A 16,892-nucleotide genomic window follows, 5' to 3' on the forward strand; every position below is an offset into this window, starting at 1 on the left:
ATAACAGCAGCAAGTCTCTTGGGGTATGACTGTACAAGATTTGCACATCTAGAAACTGAAATTTTAGCCCATTCCTCTATACAAAACAACTCCAGCTCTGTCAGATTTGAAGGAGAGTGTTTGTGAACAGCAGTTTTCAATTCTTTCCACAGATTTTCAATAGGATTTAGGTCAGGACTTTGACTGGGCCATTCTAACACATTAATATGTTTTTATTGAACCATTCCATTGTAGATTTAGCTTTGTGCTCCGGGTCATTGTCCTGCTGGAAGGTGAATCTCCGCCCCAGCCTCAGTTCTCTTGCTGACTCCAGCAGGTTTTCCTCCAAAATGTCTCTATATTTGGCTCCATCCATCTTCCCAACTATTCTCACAATCTCCCCAGTCCCCGCTGAGGAAAAGTAGCCCCACAGCATGATTCTCCCCCCACCATATTTGACACTGGGGATGATGCATTCAGGACCATGAGCAGTGTCAGATTTGCTCCATACATAACGTTTTGCATTTGGGCCAAAAAGTTCAATTTTTGTCTCATCTGACCAAAGCACCTTCTTCCACATGGAGCTGTGTCCTCCATATGACTTCTAGTAAACTTCAAACGGGATTTCTTATGGCCTCCTTTCAATAATGGCTTTCTTCTTCCACTCGTCCATGAAGGCCAGATTTGTGTAGAGATATACAGATACAGATTCCCCCAGCTCAGCTGCAGGACTTCACAGCTCCTCCAGAGTTATCTTGGGGCACTTGGTTGTATTTCTGACCAGTGCTCTCCTTGTTCAGTTTGTTACTTTACGTGAACAGCCGTGTCTTGGTAAGTCTGCAGTGGTGCTTTACTCTTTCCATTTCTGAATGATGGATTGAACAGAGCTCCGGGAGATGTTTAAATCTTGGGAAATCTTTGTATAACTTAATGCTGCTTTAAACTTCTCCACAGCTTTATCCCTGACCTCTCTGGTGCTCCTTGGCCTTCATGATGATGTTTAGTGACCAATACACTCCGACCACAGCTCTGAGGGCCTAAAAGAACAGCTGAAATTATACCGAGAGTAGATTACACACAGGTGCCTCTATTTAACCGTTAGGCCAAGGTGTGAATGTTCTGGAGTCATTATGAATGTTTTAAAGGCAATTTAATGCACTCAGAAAATGCTGTATGAATACTTATGCAAGCCCCACTTTTCACTTTTCTATTTTTTGAAAAATAACAGAATCATGTATCATTTTGCATTCACTTCACAGTTGTCTGTTACTTGTGTGTGAACGTTCAGTAAAAAAATAAAAATAAAGTCTTTATGTTTAGGGTTGTAAACATGACAAAATGTGCAAAAGTTCAAGGTGCATGAATACTCACGAGAGGCACTGTAAGTGATACTTTTTTAATTTTAGTGTATAACCTTTCCTAGTTTATACAACTATAATGCAGTGACTAAAGAAGATATGTCTCACAGGCCTATACAGACAAATGCATGAGAATTCCACACCTCGGGGAGGGAGCATGGGGCACATTTTCTGTTAAAGCTGGGGATCCGTTTGAGGTACAGAGCTCATCATGGGCTTAATGTGAAGCTAATGACCTGGGGAAGTTTTCTATTTACATTTGAAAAGGTAAAGATAAACACAATAGACAAGACACTGCATTAAGAATTATTATGCTAATTATGTCAGTGTCAAAAACCTAAAAGAAAATATACAGTGCCTCTCGTAAGTATTCATACACCTTGAACTTTTGCACATTTTGTCATGTTTACAACCCTAAACATGAAGATTTTATTTTGATTTTTTTACTGAACGTTCACACACAAGTAACCGACAACTGTGAAGTGAAAGCAAAATGATACATGATTCCGTTATTTTTCCAAAAATAGAAAAGTGAAAAGTGGGGCGTGCATAAGTATTCATACAGCATTTTCTGAGTGCATTAAATTGCCTTTATAACATTCCTAATGACTGCAGAATGTTCACACCTTGGCCTAACGGTTAAATAGAGGCCACCTGTGTGTAATCTACTCTCAGTATAATTTCAGCTGTTCTTTTAGGCCCTCAGAGCTGTGGTCGGAGTGTATTTGTCACTAAACAACATCATGAAGATCAAGGAGCACCAGAGAGGTCAGGGATAAAGCTGTGGAGAAGTTTAAAGCAGCGTTAAGTTATACAAAGATTTCCCAACATTTAAACATCTCCCGGAGCAACTGTTCAATCGATCATTCGGAAATGGAAAGAGTATAGCACCACTGCCAACTTACCAAGACACGGTCGTTCACCTAAACTAACAAACTGAACAAGGAGAACACTGGTCAGAAATGCAGCCAAGTTCCCCAAGATAACTCTGGAGGAGCTGTGAAGTCCTGCCGCTGAGCTGGGGGAATCTGGACATGGGACAACTATAAGTCGTATCTACACAAATCTGGCCTTCATGGACGAGTGGAAGAAGAAGGCCATTATTGAAAGGAGGCCATAAGAAATCCTGTTTGAAGTTTGCTGGAAGTCATATGGAGGACACAGCTCCATGTGGAAGAAGGTGCTTTGGTCAGATGAGACAAAAATTTAACTTTTTGGCCCAGATGCAAAACGTTATGTATGGAGCAAACCTAACACTGCTCATCGTCCTGAGTGCACCATCCCCAGTGTCAAATATACGGGGGGGAGCATCATGCAGTGGGGCTGCTTTTCCTCAGCGGGTACTGGGGAGATTGTGAGAATAGTTGGGAAGATGGATGGAGCCAAATACAGAAACATTTTGGAGGAAAACCTGCTGGAGTCAGCAAGAGAACTGAGGCTGGGGCGGAGATTCACCTTCAGCAGGACAATGACCCGGAGCACAAAGCTAAATCTTCAATGGAATGGTTCAATAAAAACATATTAATGTGTTAGAATGGCCCAGTCAAAGTCCTGACCTAAATCCTATTGAAAATCTGTGGAAAACTGCTGTTCACAAACGCTCTCCTTCTAATGTGACAGAGCTTGAGTTGTTTTTTAAAGATGAATGGGCTAAAATGTCAGTCTCTACATGTGCAAATCTTGTAGAGTCAGACCCCAAAAGACTTGTGCTGTTATTACAGCAAAAGGGGGTTCCACAAAGTATTCATTCATGCTGTATGAATCCTTATGCAAGCCCCACTTTTCACTTTCCTATTTTTTAAAAAATAACAGAATCATGTATCATTTTGCTTTCACTTCACAGTTGTTGGTTACTTGTGTGTGAATGTTCAGTAAAAAAATCAAAATAAAATCTTTGTGTTTAGGGTTGTAAACATGACAAAATGTGCAAAAGTTCAAGGTGTATGAATATTTTCGAGAGGCACTGTATATACATGGATGGTATTGTGTTTCAGGGCCCTTTGAATCACTGAAATCTCAGACGCCTGTGAAGATTAGTTGTCAGTTAAGCCCAGTTAAGGAAAAAACTACTGAAAAAGGACGTTCCACATCCTCAAGCATACCATCATTTTCAAGCAAGAAAAGAAAGAAAAAGAAGAAGAAGGCTCTCTGCTGATGAGAAGCGTGAAATAGTTGAATGCCTTGGACTAAGTATGGAAACCTTTGATATTTCATGAAAGATTAAGCGTAATCATTGTTCGAGGTTTATGCACAACTGCAGCCTCTGGAGGGTCCCACACCTTGATGTTCGAGAGACTCCAGAGGCACCAGCAGCTTCAAATACCTGAATGCTGCTTTGTAGCAGCTGTTCTCTTAATCTGATGTATTTGTCTGTCAGAAACCGTCTTCATTGTGCCTTTATCTGCACAAACCTGTGTGTGCTCTGAAACAGCCACAAATCTCTTGTTAGTACGATGATTACGCTTAATCTTTTGTGAAATGTTGAAGATTTCCATACTTTGTCCAAGGCATTCAACTCTTTCACGCTTCTCATCAGCAAAGAGATCCTTTTTCTTTCCCTTTTTGCTTGAAAATGATCGTCTGCTTAATAATGGTTAACGCCCTTTTTCAAGAGTTTTTCGCTTAACTGGGCTTAATGGCCCTATACCTGATTTTTTTATTGCCAACAATGAAAGGGGAAGCCACTACGTTCAAATGTTAGTTTTGGTCCAAACTCATTAGCAACTTTCCATATATTTTTATAGCATCCAAATTCTTTACTGGGACAAGTTTATAGGCACATTTCACAAGGTCACTTTTCCGGGTGACCCTGCACTAGACTAGATCTAGTCCAAAACTATTACTTTGTTCCTCATCATGTCAGCTTTCTTTGTTCTAAATTTCATTAATCTGTGACTCTGTATGTGACCACAGCACTACTTTGGATAGAATCAAAGTTCCGTCTGAACCCTGTCCCGCTGAAGTGTTTTTTGGAGTCCTGCAGCCGAACAAATCAGTCATGTCAGCAAAGAAAAACATTTACAAGAACTCCTTTGTACCAAGAGCAGTAAAAGCTGAAATCTCTTTCAATCTATAAGAGAAGCTGTTCTAATGCCTGATGAGGCATTAGCCTGCATTATTTTTCCTTATTAATCATGTTTTGTGCTTTGGAAATACAAGAAATGTGGTGCCACATGATGATGTTTTGGATGTTGATGTGTTTTTATGCATAACAAATGTCCGCCTCTGTAGACGTTAAAGTTTTCATATTGGTTATCGTAATCTAGGTTTTACAGAGAAATTCTTATGGTAATAAAATTCACAAAAGAAAGTTGTTTAGCAGTATGCAGCCACACACTAATCAGTTTGATGCAGTGACTGGAGAAGGTTGGCAGCGAGCAGCTGTAACAAGTCAAGGTAAAAGATCTTTCATACTATATTCTGAGGAAAGAAACACGACACATTTAAGTGACAAATGCTTCAGCTACATCCGATGTACAACACCGATATTTTCACTGGCATAAACTTTCAATGGGAACTTTAGTTTGCAAATTTGGGGGATTTTCTGTCAAAATTCTTAAATAAACTGTATGTTTTTGAATTTTGTCTTGAATAACTATTTGTCACTCATAAATTATTTTTTAGTTTTTGATCCATAAATGTCAGAACTCAGACCTGTACGTAAGTGTGAGGACCATATTATCATGTCAAAACATAACACAACTTTCCAAGACCTATATTCTGTTTAATCCTCTTTCTAACCGGGGCGGACTGGGACTAAGAACAGCCCTGGTCTCTGACCAGCCCTGCCTCAAAGGAAAATCATCCACCTTCCCTTTTAATTCAAATTTGATTTGATGCTGATGATTTCTTGGATGCTTTTTAATCCTGTGCTCGCTTTTTCAGTGTAAAATCATTCATGTGCTGCAGTTTGTATAGAGGCAGCCTTCAGTTGTGTTACTTTCCTGTTTATTCCCATTAATTCCCATAAATACTCCCTACGTATGCTTTCAGGTTAGTCTTTTACCAAACAATGAACCACATATGACACCTTTGGTTTTATTATAAACCACACGAGACACGTCTGTGTTGTTTCCTCTCACTGACCGCAGATCATTGAGCATGATAACTCTTAAACTGCAGCACTTTTTTCTGTGGGATGTGGTTAACAATCATGTGATTTTACAGCTCTTTGCAGCTCCCCGTGTTCACCAGACACTGGAGGAAGCAGCGGTGCTAAAGCTAAGTGCATCTGGGAGACTGAAAAGGCTGAAGTGAATGAAATGAAACGTCATAAACACAGCATGAATGAATGGAACTGCTTTTAATATTCCATGAGCTTTAAGACATCGAGTCAGTTTGGACAGAACAGTAAAGGTTTCATTCCACACATGCCGTCTCACTGCTCCTTGACTCGGTCTGGATTCTGGTCGATGCCTCTTAAGCTCACGAGTTGTGAGTTTAATCGTGTGAACAGATGAAGCTGTACGGTGTGTGGCAATCCTGATCATCCCAACACTCTTTCTCTGGAAATAAAAGGAGCACATTAACAAACATAAATCCACTTTGTGTTCATCCTGTGGAAGGACTGCATACCGGAGACATTTATAACTGCACAGTGCTGGTTTCCTCCAGATTGGTCGGGCTTTTCGTCGCACCACCCATTGTGGTCCGAATGGTCACTGTTTATCCACAGCCAGACGTTGTCCTAGATTGAGCAGAGACATAAAAACAATATGATTTATCTTTCTTCTCTTTTCTTACACGCCGAAAGAAATGAACCCATACAGCCTGTGCGTTGGAGTAACCGATCCATGCTCTCTGTCCGAATGCCAGAACCTTCAAGAAGTCGTCCTCTTGGGAGTCGTGGATGGAGGCGAGGGTTCCATTCACCGACATACAATCTTTCTGAGAGAGACAGATGGAGATTCTCAGGGAAGGTTCTTCTTCAGTTTAGATACAAACCAGCTGGACTCACCTGAGCGTCAGCCCACGTTGAGAGCTTTGGAACAAAAGCGAAAGACCGGCCATTGAACTCTTTCCAATTGGCTGCAAATCAAACACAAAGAATAGGAGGTTTAATATTCAAGCATGTCGTGGAGAGAAGCCCAAGAATGAGTCAACTGGACAAAGGTTTATGAAAAGCATTAGCTGATATATATGTTTTATGGGGGCGATAACTGCTGCAGAATGTCTGGTCAATCTCTGTGATAAGAAGTTTAACACACAGGCTCACCTTCGATGGGGGCCTCGGTGGGAGGAGCATCTGTGCCTACAAGACATGATAACCCGGAGACAGCAGGGATGTTATTATTGTTGGATGTAAATCATAATTCAGTAACTCTTTTACAGTAAGCTAGCTAGAGCAGGTCATAAAACAACAAAAATAAGCAAGTCTGAGAGTTCTGGAATAGAGGAATGGGGCAGGCTACCTTTCTTTTTGAAAGCCTGTGTGACAAACTGTCAACCTCAGTGTTTTCTGTCTCTTTCCGTTTTTGATGCCCTGACTTTTGATGTGACATGCCTGCGGGGGTCACTGTCTGCGCTGCATCATAGCAAGTGCAATAGGCAGAATGTCCGGTCAGGGCAGGGGTGCCGCCAGAAATTCTGGGCCCTAAGGAAACAAACTTTTCTGGGGCCCCTACATTTTTTACAGATATAATTTAATCCAATAAACATGTCCCGTATCCTTTAAGAGAGATGGACATGTAGGCAGAACTAACCCATAACTAAACTAAAACTAGTTGAGCCAAAAGGGCTGAAAATCAAGACACACCAGGAGTAATGCCAGGCCTAAACCAGTCCAGGACTTAACTAGTACTGAACCTAAACTGTTTGTTAACCAGGTCTAACAAAGTTATGCTCAACATCACTTTAAAATGGCCCAGTGGCGAGTCTCAAAATCATTTATCAAATGATCAATGTTCAGCTTTCTTGCCAGTTTGCTTTCAATGGATACTCTGGCAAGGTGACAAAGTCTTGCAACAAAACAAACCTCAGATCATTTTGAATCAGTTCCAGCTCACTGACTGAATGCTCTCTCGCCACCAGCAACAGTCACGGAGAGCGTGCAAAATATTCACAAAACTTTGCAGACCTGCCCAAAAATACTGCAGCTGCATCTCATAAATGCTGTTAGAGTTGTTGTTGTTCTGATTTTTGAAGCATGTGGATTACGTTTTGTTTTGTAAAGTTATCATCATGTGGAGAACACAGTAGATAAGTGGTGTTTAGAGGCTTTAATCTCCGTGACAAGAAGTTCAGCTCACCGTTTTCAGCTGCTTCGACGACGGGGGCCTCAGTGGAAGCAGCATCTGCTGGTGCAGCGGCTGCATCTGCTTCTACAAGACATGATCACCCGGAGACAGCAGGGATGTTGTTATTGTTGGATGTAAATCATAATTCAGTAACTCTTTTACAGTAAGCTAGCTAGAGCAGGTCATGAAACAACAGAAATAAGCAAGTCTGAAAGTTCTGGAACAGAGGAATAGGGCAGGCTACCTTTCTTTTTGAATGACTGTGTGACATACTGTCGACCTCAGCATTTTGTTTCTCAAGCACATTTAACGTATGTATTAAAAAAAGAAAATGAATAAGAAAAAAAGGGGGTCTTAGGCTGTTCTGAAGTCAAACTTGTAAGAAACACACAGTCATCTCGACACACAGCATGGAGAGATGGTATTAATAACGTCTGCTGAGGCATCAGACTGAAGCTTCAACCCACCTGCGTCCTGGGCCATTATGGCTCCAACCAGGAGAGTGAAGATCACCAACTTCATTGTGGACATCTCTGCAATTACAGCAATAAAACGTCAGAAGGAACCATACTGTACTTCAAAACACAAGCTCAGACCCACTATGACTAACAAAGACATTCTACGACAGGGTTCAGCTTCGAAGAATGTCCGTTTCAGAGATTTAAGCAAAACCTTTTTGAACAATAAACATTTAGGAAAGAGAACTTAAATCTGAACATTCGAGATCAGTGCAAGGCTTTCATAAAGGAGGCCTTCAGACTGCACTCACCGTAGACGATGGCGATGATAGTTGTTTGGGACCTGGGATGATCAAATCTGGAAAGAACTCGTGGATTTCACCAAAGGCTCTGTTGAGTTGTCTGAATACCACGGTTTATAAAGAGCCCCCCATGTGGGTGGACGTGGGCGGGTGGACTGGATGAACGCGGCTGGTCACCAGTGAGGACCAAAAAAGGAGATGACGGGCAAATTTTGTCTGTTTTCAGATAGTCTAAGGTTCAGGGGTTCAGTTTTTGGTGCATGTAGTACTTGGCCAACGGATCAAATCAATATATGGTCCACAGTGGTCCCAAACTGGCGGACCTGGGTCCAGATCCAGACCTCCAGAGGCTTTAGTCCGGAACTCAAAGCCTTTTCATCATCTCCATATACTTAATATGTGCGGAATTAACAATTGAATAAACAAAATAAAAAACACATGGAATTATTGATTCTTTGATCAACTCTGCTTCGTAAATAGTCAAACAGTGCTAATGTTTTACATAGTTAAAGGAATAGGCCACCGTTTTTACATACTAAAATATGTTCTTACCTCACTTTAGACGTGTTAATATATCCCCGTCTGGTCTTTGTCCGTGCGCTCTGTCACGCAAACGGAGCACATACGCAGCCTCTCCCACATGTCACATAGCTCCAAAAAAGCTCACGATAGAAGCTACCAAGCTCTTCCACGTGTTCCCTATTTAAATAAAGTTACGTGAAGTGTTTTCATGCGAAGTATATTTACACAGAAATGTAACATGTCGATTTTATAAGCAAATAAAAAGGGGGACTATATTGTGAGGCGTAATGATACGAGGAGCACAGCGTCCGCGTAGTAACTCCTAAAGACTTCCCCCCGCTCACTTCCGTCAATAACCTTTAGGAGTTACTGCGCGGACGTTTTACTCCTCGTATCATTACGCCTCACAATATAGTCCCCCTTTTTATTTGCTTATAAAATCGACATGTTACATTTCTGTGTAAATATACTTCGCATGAAAACACTTCACGTAACTTTATTTAAATAGGGAACACGTGGAAGAGCTTGGTAGCTTCTATCGTGAGCTTTTTCGGAGCTATGTGACATGTGGGAGAGGCTGCGTATGTGCTCCGTTTGCGTGACAGAGCGCACGGACAAAGACCAGACGGGGATTTATTAACTCGACTAAAGTGAGGTAAGAACATATTTTAGTATGTAAAAACGGTGGCCTATTCCTTTAAGAACAAAGACTGCATCATCCTTTGTGGACCTCGAACAGATTTAGTTGGGGACCCCTGGACTAAAGACTGATCTGAGCAATTTTCCACCTTCCAATCATGATGACCCAATACCTTCTTATGCTTAACACTCTACCTCCAGACGCCTCCGTACATACAAAACGCCCACTAACCCTCCTCGGTCCATCCCGGTCCTCTCCGCCGGGTGCAGGTCCCGGAGGAGCTTGAAGAGATCAAGTGAACAGCAACGAACTTATGAAATAAAACTCCTAATAAAGTAATAATGCGGTAAACAAGCTGTAAACGTCGGTATGTAAAACTCGGATGTTCCTCACGTTCTTTTCATGTGTGGTGCGATCTGACCTGTCGAGCTTGATATGGAATAGAGTTGATCCGTGTTTTTGTTGGTGATGAACAGAGTAGCAGGTTGGCTACTCTCTCTCAAACATAGAGGATGTGGAATGTTGCTCCATAATTAAAATAGCAATTCATTTTGCGCAGCGGGATGGAGCGAGGCAGGATGTGGAATCTGGGTGTAATGAAGCAAATATATAAATGTGACCATTTATGTATTCACATTGTATGACACCTTTTAAAGCAGTTGAAAAATAGTATATGGTATAGTGAAAATCTTGCAACGGCGTGGGGACATCATGTGTTGAAGTTGGCACAACCAGCGCCAGTGCAAACAGAAAGGGTTATGCCATCCCACACAGACGCCTACTACTTTATTTACTCGACCTTGTGCCATCGTCAGCAAAACATCTCTACCCTCCTGTTCCGCTCACTCCCACTGACCTCCCACTCACACCACGCCATGCTCAAAGTGACTTCTCACCTTCCTTTGTCATGAGGACGCATGGACTGAACTGCAGCTGATTTATGTTCTTTTTTTTTCTCTTTTAGGTAGTGCTTGTTAGTAAACCTTTTCAGGCCTGACTTTAAACCTGCTGGTCCTGTTATAAATCTGGCTCTCTGAGAGTTATGATGATGTACTTAGTGTGACAAGTTTGAGAACCCCAGATTTAAAGCTAATTCTATCCTGTCACCTCTGATCAACAGCACTTAGGGATTGAAGCGTTGAACCAACCCAATAACCCAAGACCTGCTCGTTCACAATGAAGTCTATTCCTTGAGCCGTTTGTCATTAACCAGGGCAGGGCACTTGCCATGGGTTGGATGCAGTAGATATCTCCTTAACTATGGACAATGGCTAAACATGTTTTGAGATAAGCAAACACAAACATGCATTTATCCAGATTTAAGGTCACAGCTGAATTATAAGTGATACTTTTTAAATATTGCTGTTTGTGCAGACTGTGCATAACCCATAACCGGGAGGTTGAGAGATACCGGCTCGATATAGTCGGGCTCACCTCCACGCACAGCTTGGGTTCCGGATCCCAACTCCTGGAGAGAGGCTGGACTCTCTATTTTTCTGGAGTTGCCCGCGGGGAGAGGCGTCTGGCTGGGGTGGGTTTGCTCATATCCCCCCAGCTCAGCCGTCAAGTGTTGAAGTTCACCCCGGTGAACGAGAGGGTCGCGTCCCTACGCCTTCGGGTCGGGGACAGGTCTCTCACCGTTGTCTCGGCCTACGGGCCCAACATCGGTGCAGAGTACCCGGCCTTCTTGGAGTCCCTGGGAGGGGTACTTGATGGTGCTCCGACTGGGGACTCCATTGTTCTACTGGGGGACTTCAACGCCCACGTGGGTAACGACAGTGAGACCTGGGAGGGAGTGATTGGGAGGAACGGCCTCCCCGATCTGAACCCGAGTGGTGTTCTGTTATTGGACTTCTGTGCTAGTCACGGTTTGTCCATAACGAACACCATGTTAGAGCACAAGGGTGTCCATAAGTGCACGTGGCACCAGGACACCCTAGGCAGGAGGTCGATGATCGACTTTGTAGTTGTGTCGTCTGACCTCCGGCCGCGTGTCTCGGACGCTCGGGTGAAGAGAGGGGCTGAGCTGTCAACTGATCACCACCTGGTGGTGAGCTGGATCCGCTGGCAGGGGAGGAAGCCGGTCAGACCTGGCAGACCCAAGCGTGTTGTGAGGGTCTGCTGGGAACGTCTGGCGGATCCCTCTGTCAGCGGTCCTGAACCCGGTGGTGGCGCCCGGAAGTAAGGGATGCCGTCAAGCTGAAGAAGGAGTCCTACCTGGCCTTGTTGTCTTGTGGGACTCCGGAGGCAGCTGAGAGGTACCAGCAGGCCAAGCGTGCTGCAGCTCGTGCGGTCGCAGAGGCAAAAACTCGGGTCTGGGAGGAGTTCGGAGAAGCCATGGAGGAAGACTATCGGTCGGCCTCGAAGAGATTCTGGCAAACCATCCGGCGCCTCAGGAGAGGGAAGCAGTGCTTCACCAACACTGTTTACAGTGCGGGTGGGGGGCTGCTGACCTCGACTGGGGATGTCGTCGGGCGGTGGAAGGAGTACTTCGAGGACCTCCTCAATCCCGTCGTCACGTCTTCCAATGAGGAAGCAGAGGCTGGGGACTCGGGGGTGGGCACCCATCACCCAGGCTGAAGTCACCAAGGTGGTGAGAAAGCTCCTCGGTGGCAAGGCTCCGGGGGTGGATGAGATTCGTCCTGAGTACCTTAAGTCTCTGGATGTTGTAGGACTGTCTTGGCTGACACGTCTCTGCAACATCGCGTGGCGGTCGGGGACAGTGCCCCTGGATTGGCAGACCGGGGTGGTGGTCCCTCTCTTTAAGAAGGGGGATCGGAGGGTGTGTTCCAATTACAGAGGAATCACCCTCCTTAGCCTCCCCGGTAAGGTCTACTCCAGGGTGCTGGAGAGGAGGATCCGGCCGATAGTTGAACCTCGGATCCAGGAGGAACAATGCGGTTTTCGTCCTGGTCGTGGCACACTGGACCAGCTCTATACCCTCCGTCGGGTGCTTGAGGGTTCATGGGAGTTCGCCCAACCAGTCCACATGTGTTTTGTGGACTTGGAGAAAACGTTCGACCGCGTCCCTCGTGGAGCCCTGTGGGGGGTGCTCCGGGACTATGGGGTCCGGGGCCCTCTGCTAAGGGCTGTCCGTTCCCATATAACCGCAGCAGGAGCTTGGTTCGCATTGCCGGCAGTAAGTCAGACCTGTTCCCGGAAAATGGATGGATGGATGGATGGACAATTTATACACAAGGCAATTCAAAGTGCTTCACAGTTGCATAAATACAAGAAAGCAAATAGAATCAATAAAAACATCAACATAAAAGTAATCACTTACAATAAAAGGCGAGAGTGCAGATAAAATACTTTCAGTGTCATATGCATCGGTAAAAAGAACAGTTTTCAGCCTGGATTTGAACATTGTCAGAGTTGAGGCCTGTCTCACGTCCTCATGAAGACCGTTCCAGATTTTAGCTGCATGAAACTGAAACGCAGCCTCACCGTGTTTATTATTGACTCTGGGAACCACCAGGAGGCCCCTCCCTGAGCTTCTCAGGGCCCGAGATGGTTCATACGGCTGTAACATGTCAGAGATGTACTTTGGTGCTAAACCATGAAAAGACTTGTAGACAAGCAGAGCTGTTTTAAAGTCTATTCTCTGAGTGACAGGAAGCCAGTGCAGAGACCGGAGCGCTGGACTAATATGGTCGTATTTCCTGGTTCTTGTCAGGACTCGAGCAGCAGCGTTCTGGATGTACTGTAGCTGTCTGATAGCTCATTTAGAGAGGCTAGTGAGCAGCCATTACATTAGTCTAACCTGCAGGAGACAAACACATGGATAAGTCTCTCTAAGTCTGGTTTTGACACTATTCCTCTGATCTTAGTGATGTTTTTCAGATGGTAAAAAGCTGCTGATGGTATTGCTTTGATGTGGCTGTTTAAGTTCAGGTCTGAGTCCATGATTACTCCCAGATTTCTAACCTGATTTTTTGCTTTTAGAGAGAGAGACTCAAGGTGACTGATAACACTTTGTCTTTGTGTCTGTGGGCCAAAAACAATGATCTCAGTTTTGTCTGAGTTTAGTTGGAGAAAGTTGTTTTGCTTCCACAAACTGACCTGTTGCAGTGACAGAGAATATCTACAGGCCCAAGTTCACCAGCCGTCAGTGACACGTAGATTTGAGTGTCATCTGCATAGTTGTGGTACGACACATTGTTGCTGTTAATTATATTCTTAGACATAATGATGTCTAAGAATATAGTGGTTACATAATCAATCAATCAATCAATCAATCAATCAATCAATCAATCAATCAATCAATCAATCAATCAATCAATCAATCAATCAATCAATCAATCAATCAATCAATCTGTATTTATAAACTGCTTTTCACACATTTCATGTAACTTTACAGATTAAAAACCCTCACAGGACTGCACCCAGAGAAGGCGTGGAGACATTCTCCATCGGGACACCCACAGGACAGCACCCAGGCAGCCACAGCCAACCCCTGCTCTCGAGGCAGAGGGCTCCCTCAGAGGAAGATAATGCTGACAATCTACTGACTGAAAATACAATATTAATATCTCTAACAACAGAATGGTCCCCTGATGCTGCTGATATGATAAACTCCCAGTCTACTTCTACACATACACTCCTTTGAATCCACATTAATAGGAATAATAGGTTATGGAGCATGTGGCATCGATCATCTGCACTTTAAGCTGGATAAGGCGTGGGGGCTTCATGTGCTGATGTTGGCGCAACCAGCGCCGGTGCAAACAGATGAGGGTTATCACAAACACCCACCACTTTATTTACCAAACCTTGTGCAATCTTTGGTGTGACGCCCCCACAACCACCTGTTGCTGACTGACCTTCATTTTCCTGGGGGCCAAAATATATTGAGAGTGTTTTGCCGTTGTCCATAAACAAAAACTCCAGTAATTATGTTTTAATTGGGAAAATACTATTGAGGAAACTTTTCAATTGAGGAAACTTTTCTACAAGTCATGGACCAGACTGAATCATTTCACGGACCGGAAGTGGCCCGCGGGCCGCATGTTGGGGACCCCTGACCTAGGGTGACCACATCAAACAGTAGTGAAGAGGACAGGTTGTGTGATGTGGTGGACATGGAGGGACAGGAATGAGAACTGCAGCATTGACCCGTTTTATTTTAAATTTTAGCCCAAATGCACACATAGGGTTAGCACTATTCTGAAAGAAAAACTTTGATAAAAGGGCTTAGCTTCACTGAGCCCACTCTGGCAGAGGATGGTCATCGTGCCTCTGATTTGGCCAGGAAAATGCCCTAAAATAAAATATATTGAAATTATGAAAAAAAAGAGTCAAAACTGCTTGCGGGATTGGATCCAGTCCACCTCTCACCCAGGATCATTCGGTAAGGTGGCAGTTTAAAGGGATGTTAATTGTTTACTTTAGACTCTTGAGTACAAGGTGTTGGCCCAGTGGCTGCTTGGGTGGTTAGTATAGCGCCTTTGCTTTCCATTACGACCTACCAGAAACACTAAAACCAAATGATCTTTGATGCACGGCAAAAAAGCAGCCTCTATTATTTTCAATGAGAAAACACACTGTACAGGAAACAGATGGTTTTTGGACTACTGCACAGACACACATGGCCTGGGAAGAGACCGCTGCAAACTTTGTTAGGAGGGACGAATGGAGCAGCGAACGAAAGGAAACCGTCGTCAGGGCTCAAGCTTTAAGCATGGTGTGGTAGTGGGAGTTCAGTGAGTGGAACAGGAGGGTCTGGTAAATAAAGTAGTAGGCGTCTGTGTGGGATGGCATAACCCTTTCTGTTTGCACTGGCGCTGGTTGTGCCAACGTCAATACATGATGTCCCCTTGCCTTCGCAAGCTTTCAACAAATTTTCTCTAAAATATAAAAATATATAACGCCAGTCCACACAGTGGCGACTGGCTCGTCACGGTGCGTCAGCTGCGTGCACAGGTACAGCCAACCTGGGACCAGTGTCCGCGGTAGTCTCTGGCAAGTCCTTAGACCTCGTTAGTTCGGATTGGGGGAAAGGGGCGAAGGGAATCTTGAACCGGTGAGGCGGGAGAGGGAAGGGAATGAATTGGGGCGGAGAATGATGATGAAGGTGTAGAATGAACCAAGGGAGAAGGAGAGGCCCGCTTGGATTCCAATCCTAAAAAAGTACATTTTTAGACACATTTTATTCTTTATGACTGTAAAGAATACAGTCCGAGAAGAGCACACGTATTTACCAAGAGAGTTTCGGCGCAAAGAAAAGCCTAACGGATGGCTTAAGGTGAGTGCCACGCTACGCAAGGAAAAGCTAATTAGTGGACTGTAATTAGAGATTAGATTTAATGTTAACAAAACTTCTTGCCGGAGTTTGGCATGAGCGAGGCGCAGCACAAGCCTGGTGTAACCCATCCATCCATCCATTTTCTTCCGCTTTATCCGGGGTCGGGTCGCGGGGGCAGCAGTCTCAGCAGAGACGCCTAGACTTCCCAATCCACACACACCTCCTTCAGCTGTTCTGGGGGGACCCCGAGGCGACACCAGGCCATACATAGAGACATAGTCCCACCAGCGTGTCCTGGGTCTTCCACGAGGCCTCCTCCCAATAGGACATGCCTGGAGAACCTCACGCGGGAGGCGACCAGGAGGTATCTAGAACAGATGCCCGAGCCACCTCAGCTGGCTCCTTTCACCCTGAAGGAGCAGCGACTCTACTCCGAGCTCCTCCCGGGTAACTGAGCTCCTCACCCGATCTCGAAGGGTGCGCACAGCCACCCTGCGAAGGCCGCTTGTATTCGCGATCTTGTCCTTTCGGTCATTACCCAAATCTCATGACCATAGGTGAGGGTGGGAACGTAGATCGATCGGTAAATCGAGAGCTTTGCCCCGACTCAGCTCCCTCTTCACCACGACAGACCGATACAGCGACCGCATCACTGCTGACGCCGCACCGATCCATCTGTCGATCTCACGCTCCATTTGTCCCTCACTTGTGAACAAGACCCCGAGATACTTGAACTCCTCCACTTGAGGGCCTGGTGTAACCCTCATGCGTAAAAGCACTCGCCTGACGCTGCACACTACAACCAGTGCCAGATTAGGATTGTTTACACAGATTAAGGAGTCGCACAGTCAGAGAGGTGTGAGGGCGTTGAGGAGTCAGGGAGACGAGCCTGTCATGCTCAGTGATGTAGGTTAGTGTGAAATAAACAATGGAGAAAGAGAGAAAATGGGCACAAAACTGGTCACCAAAGATAAAGAGCAAGAATAGATACAGACTACATCTTTGGAATTGCCCATACATGGTCTTGTTCAAGCAGCAAGAGGGGAAAAAAAAAACTTTCTCCCATTTCTCCACCAGATGACATTAAACTGAATAAAGAGACAGAGACATGGAGAGAAGCAAAGTGGTTCAACAGCCCATAAATACTTCAAAA

General features: G+C 44.6%; 1 protein-coding gene and 1 long non-coding RNA gene across 2 annotated transcripts; both read right to left on the minus strand.

Annotated features, from left to right (window-relative positions):
• Window positions 1-5,639: 5,639 nt before the first annotated feature.
• Window positions 5,640-6,361, minus strand: LOC306967380 (lectin-like). The gene is made up of 4 exons (XM_079562385.1): window positions 6,295-6,361; window positions 6,105-6,224; window positions 5,913-6,024; window positions 5,640-5,842 (listed from the first exon to the last, which is right to left on the minus strand). The coding sequence occupies exons 2-4, from the start codon at window positions 6,213-6,215 to the stop codon at window positions 5,778-5,780; spliced, it is 288 nt and encodes a 95-aa protein (XP_079418511.1). The 5' UTR covers window positions 6,216-6,224; window positions 6,295-6,361; the 3' UTR covers window positions 5,640-5,777.
• Window positions 6,362-7,598: 1,237 nt separating this feature from the next.
• LOC306967672 lies at window positions 7,599-8,389 on the minus strand. The gene is made up of 3 exons (XR_013793201.1): window positions 8,343-8,389; window positions 8,041-8,104; window positions 7,599-7,657 (listed from the first exon to the last, which is right to left on the minus strand). It is a non-coding gene; the product is annotated as an uncharacterized lncRNA (long non-coding RNA).
• Window positions 8,390-16,892: the final 8,503 nt, after the last annotated feature.

The sequence above is a fragment of the Gobius niger genome (genome assembly GCF_951799975.1).
Source record: "Gobius niger genome assembly, chromosome: 9".
NCBI classification, from domain to species: Eukaryota; Metazoa; Chordata; class Actinopteri; order Gobiiformes; family Gobiidae; genus Gobius; species Gobius niger.

What these genes read in the sequence shown, in the direction of transcription:
- LOC306967380 (XM_079562385.1), bottom strand. Translation starts at nt 6,215, where the DNA reads ATGTCGGTGAATGGAACCCTCGCCTCCATCCACGACTCCCAAGAGGAC. An exon ending in GTTACTCCAACGCACAGGCT is followed by an intron (nt 6,025 to 6,104) that starts GTATGGGTTCAT and finishes TGCTCAATCTAG; the next exon opens with GACAACGTCTGGCTGTGGAT. An exon ending in TGCAGTTATAAATGTCTCCG is followed by an intron (nt 5,843 to 5,912) that starts GTATGCAGTCCT and finishes TTTTATTTCCAG; the next exon opens with AGAAAGAGTGTTGGGATGAT.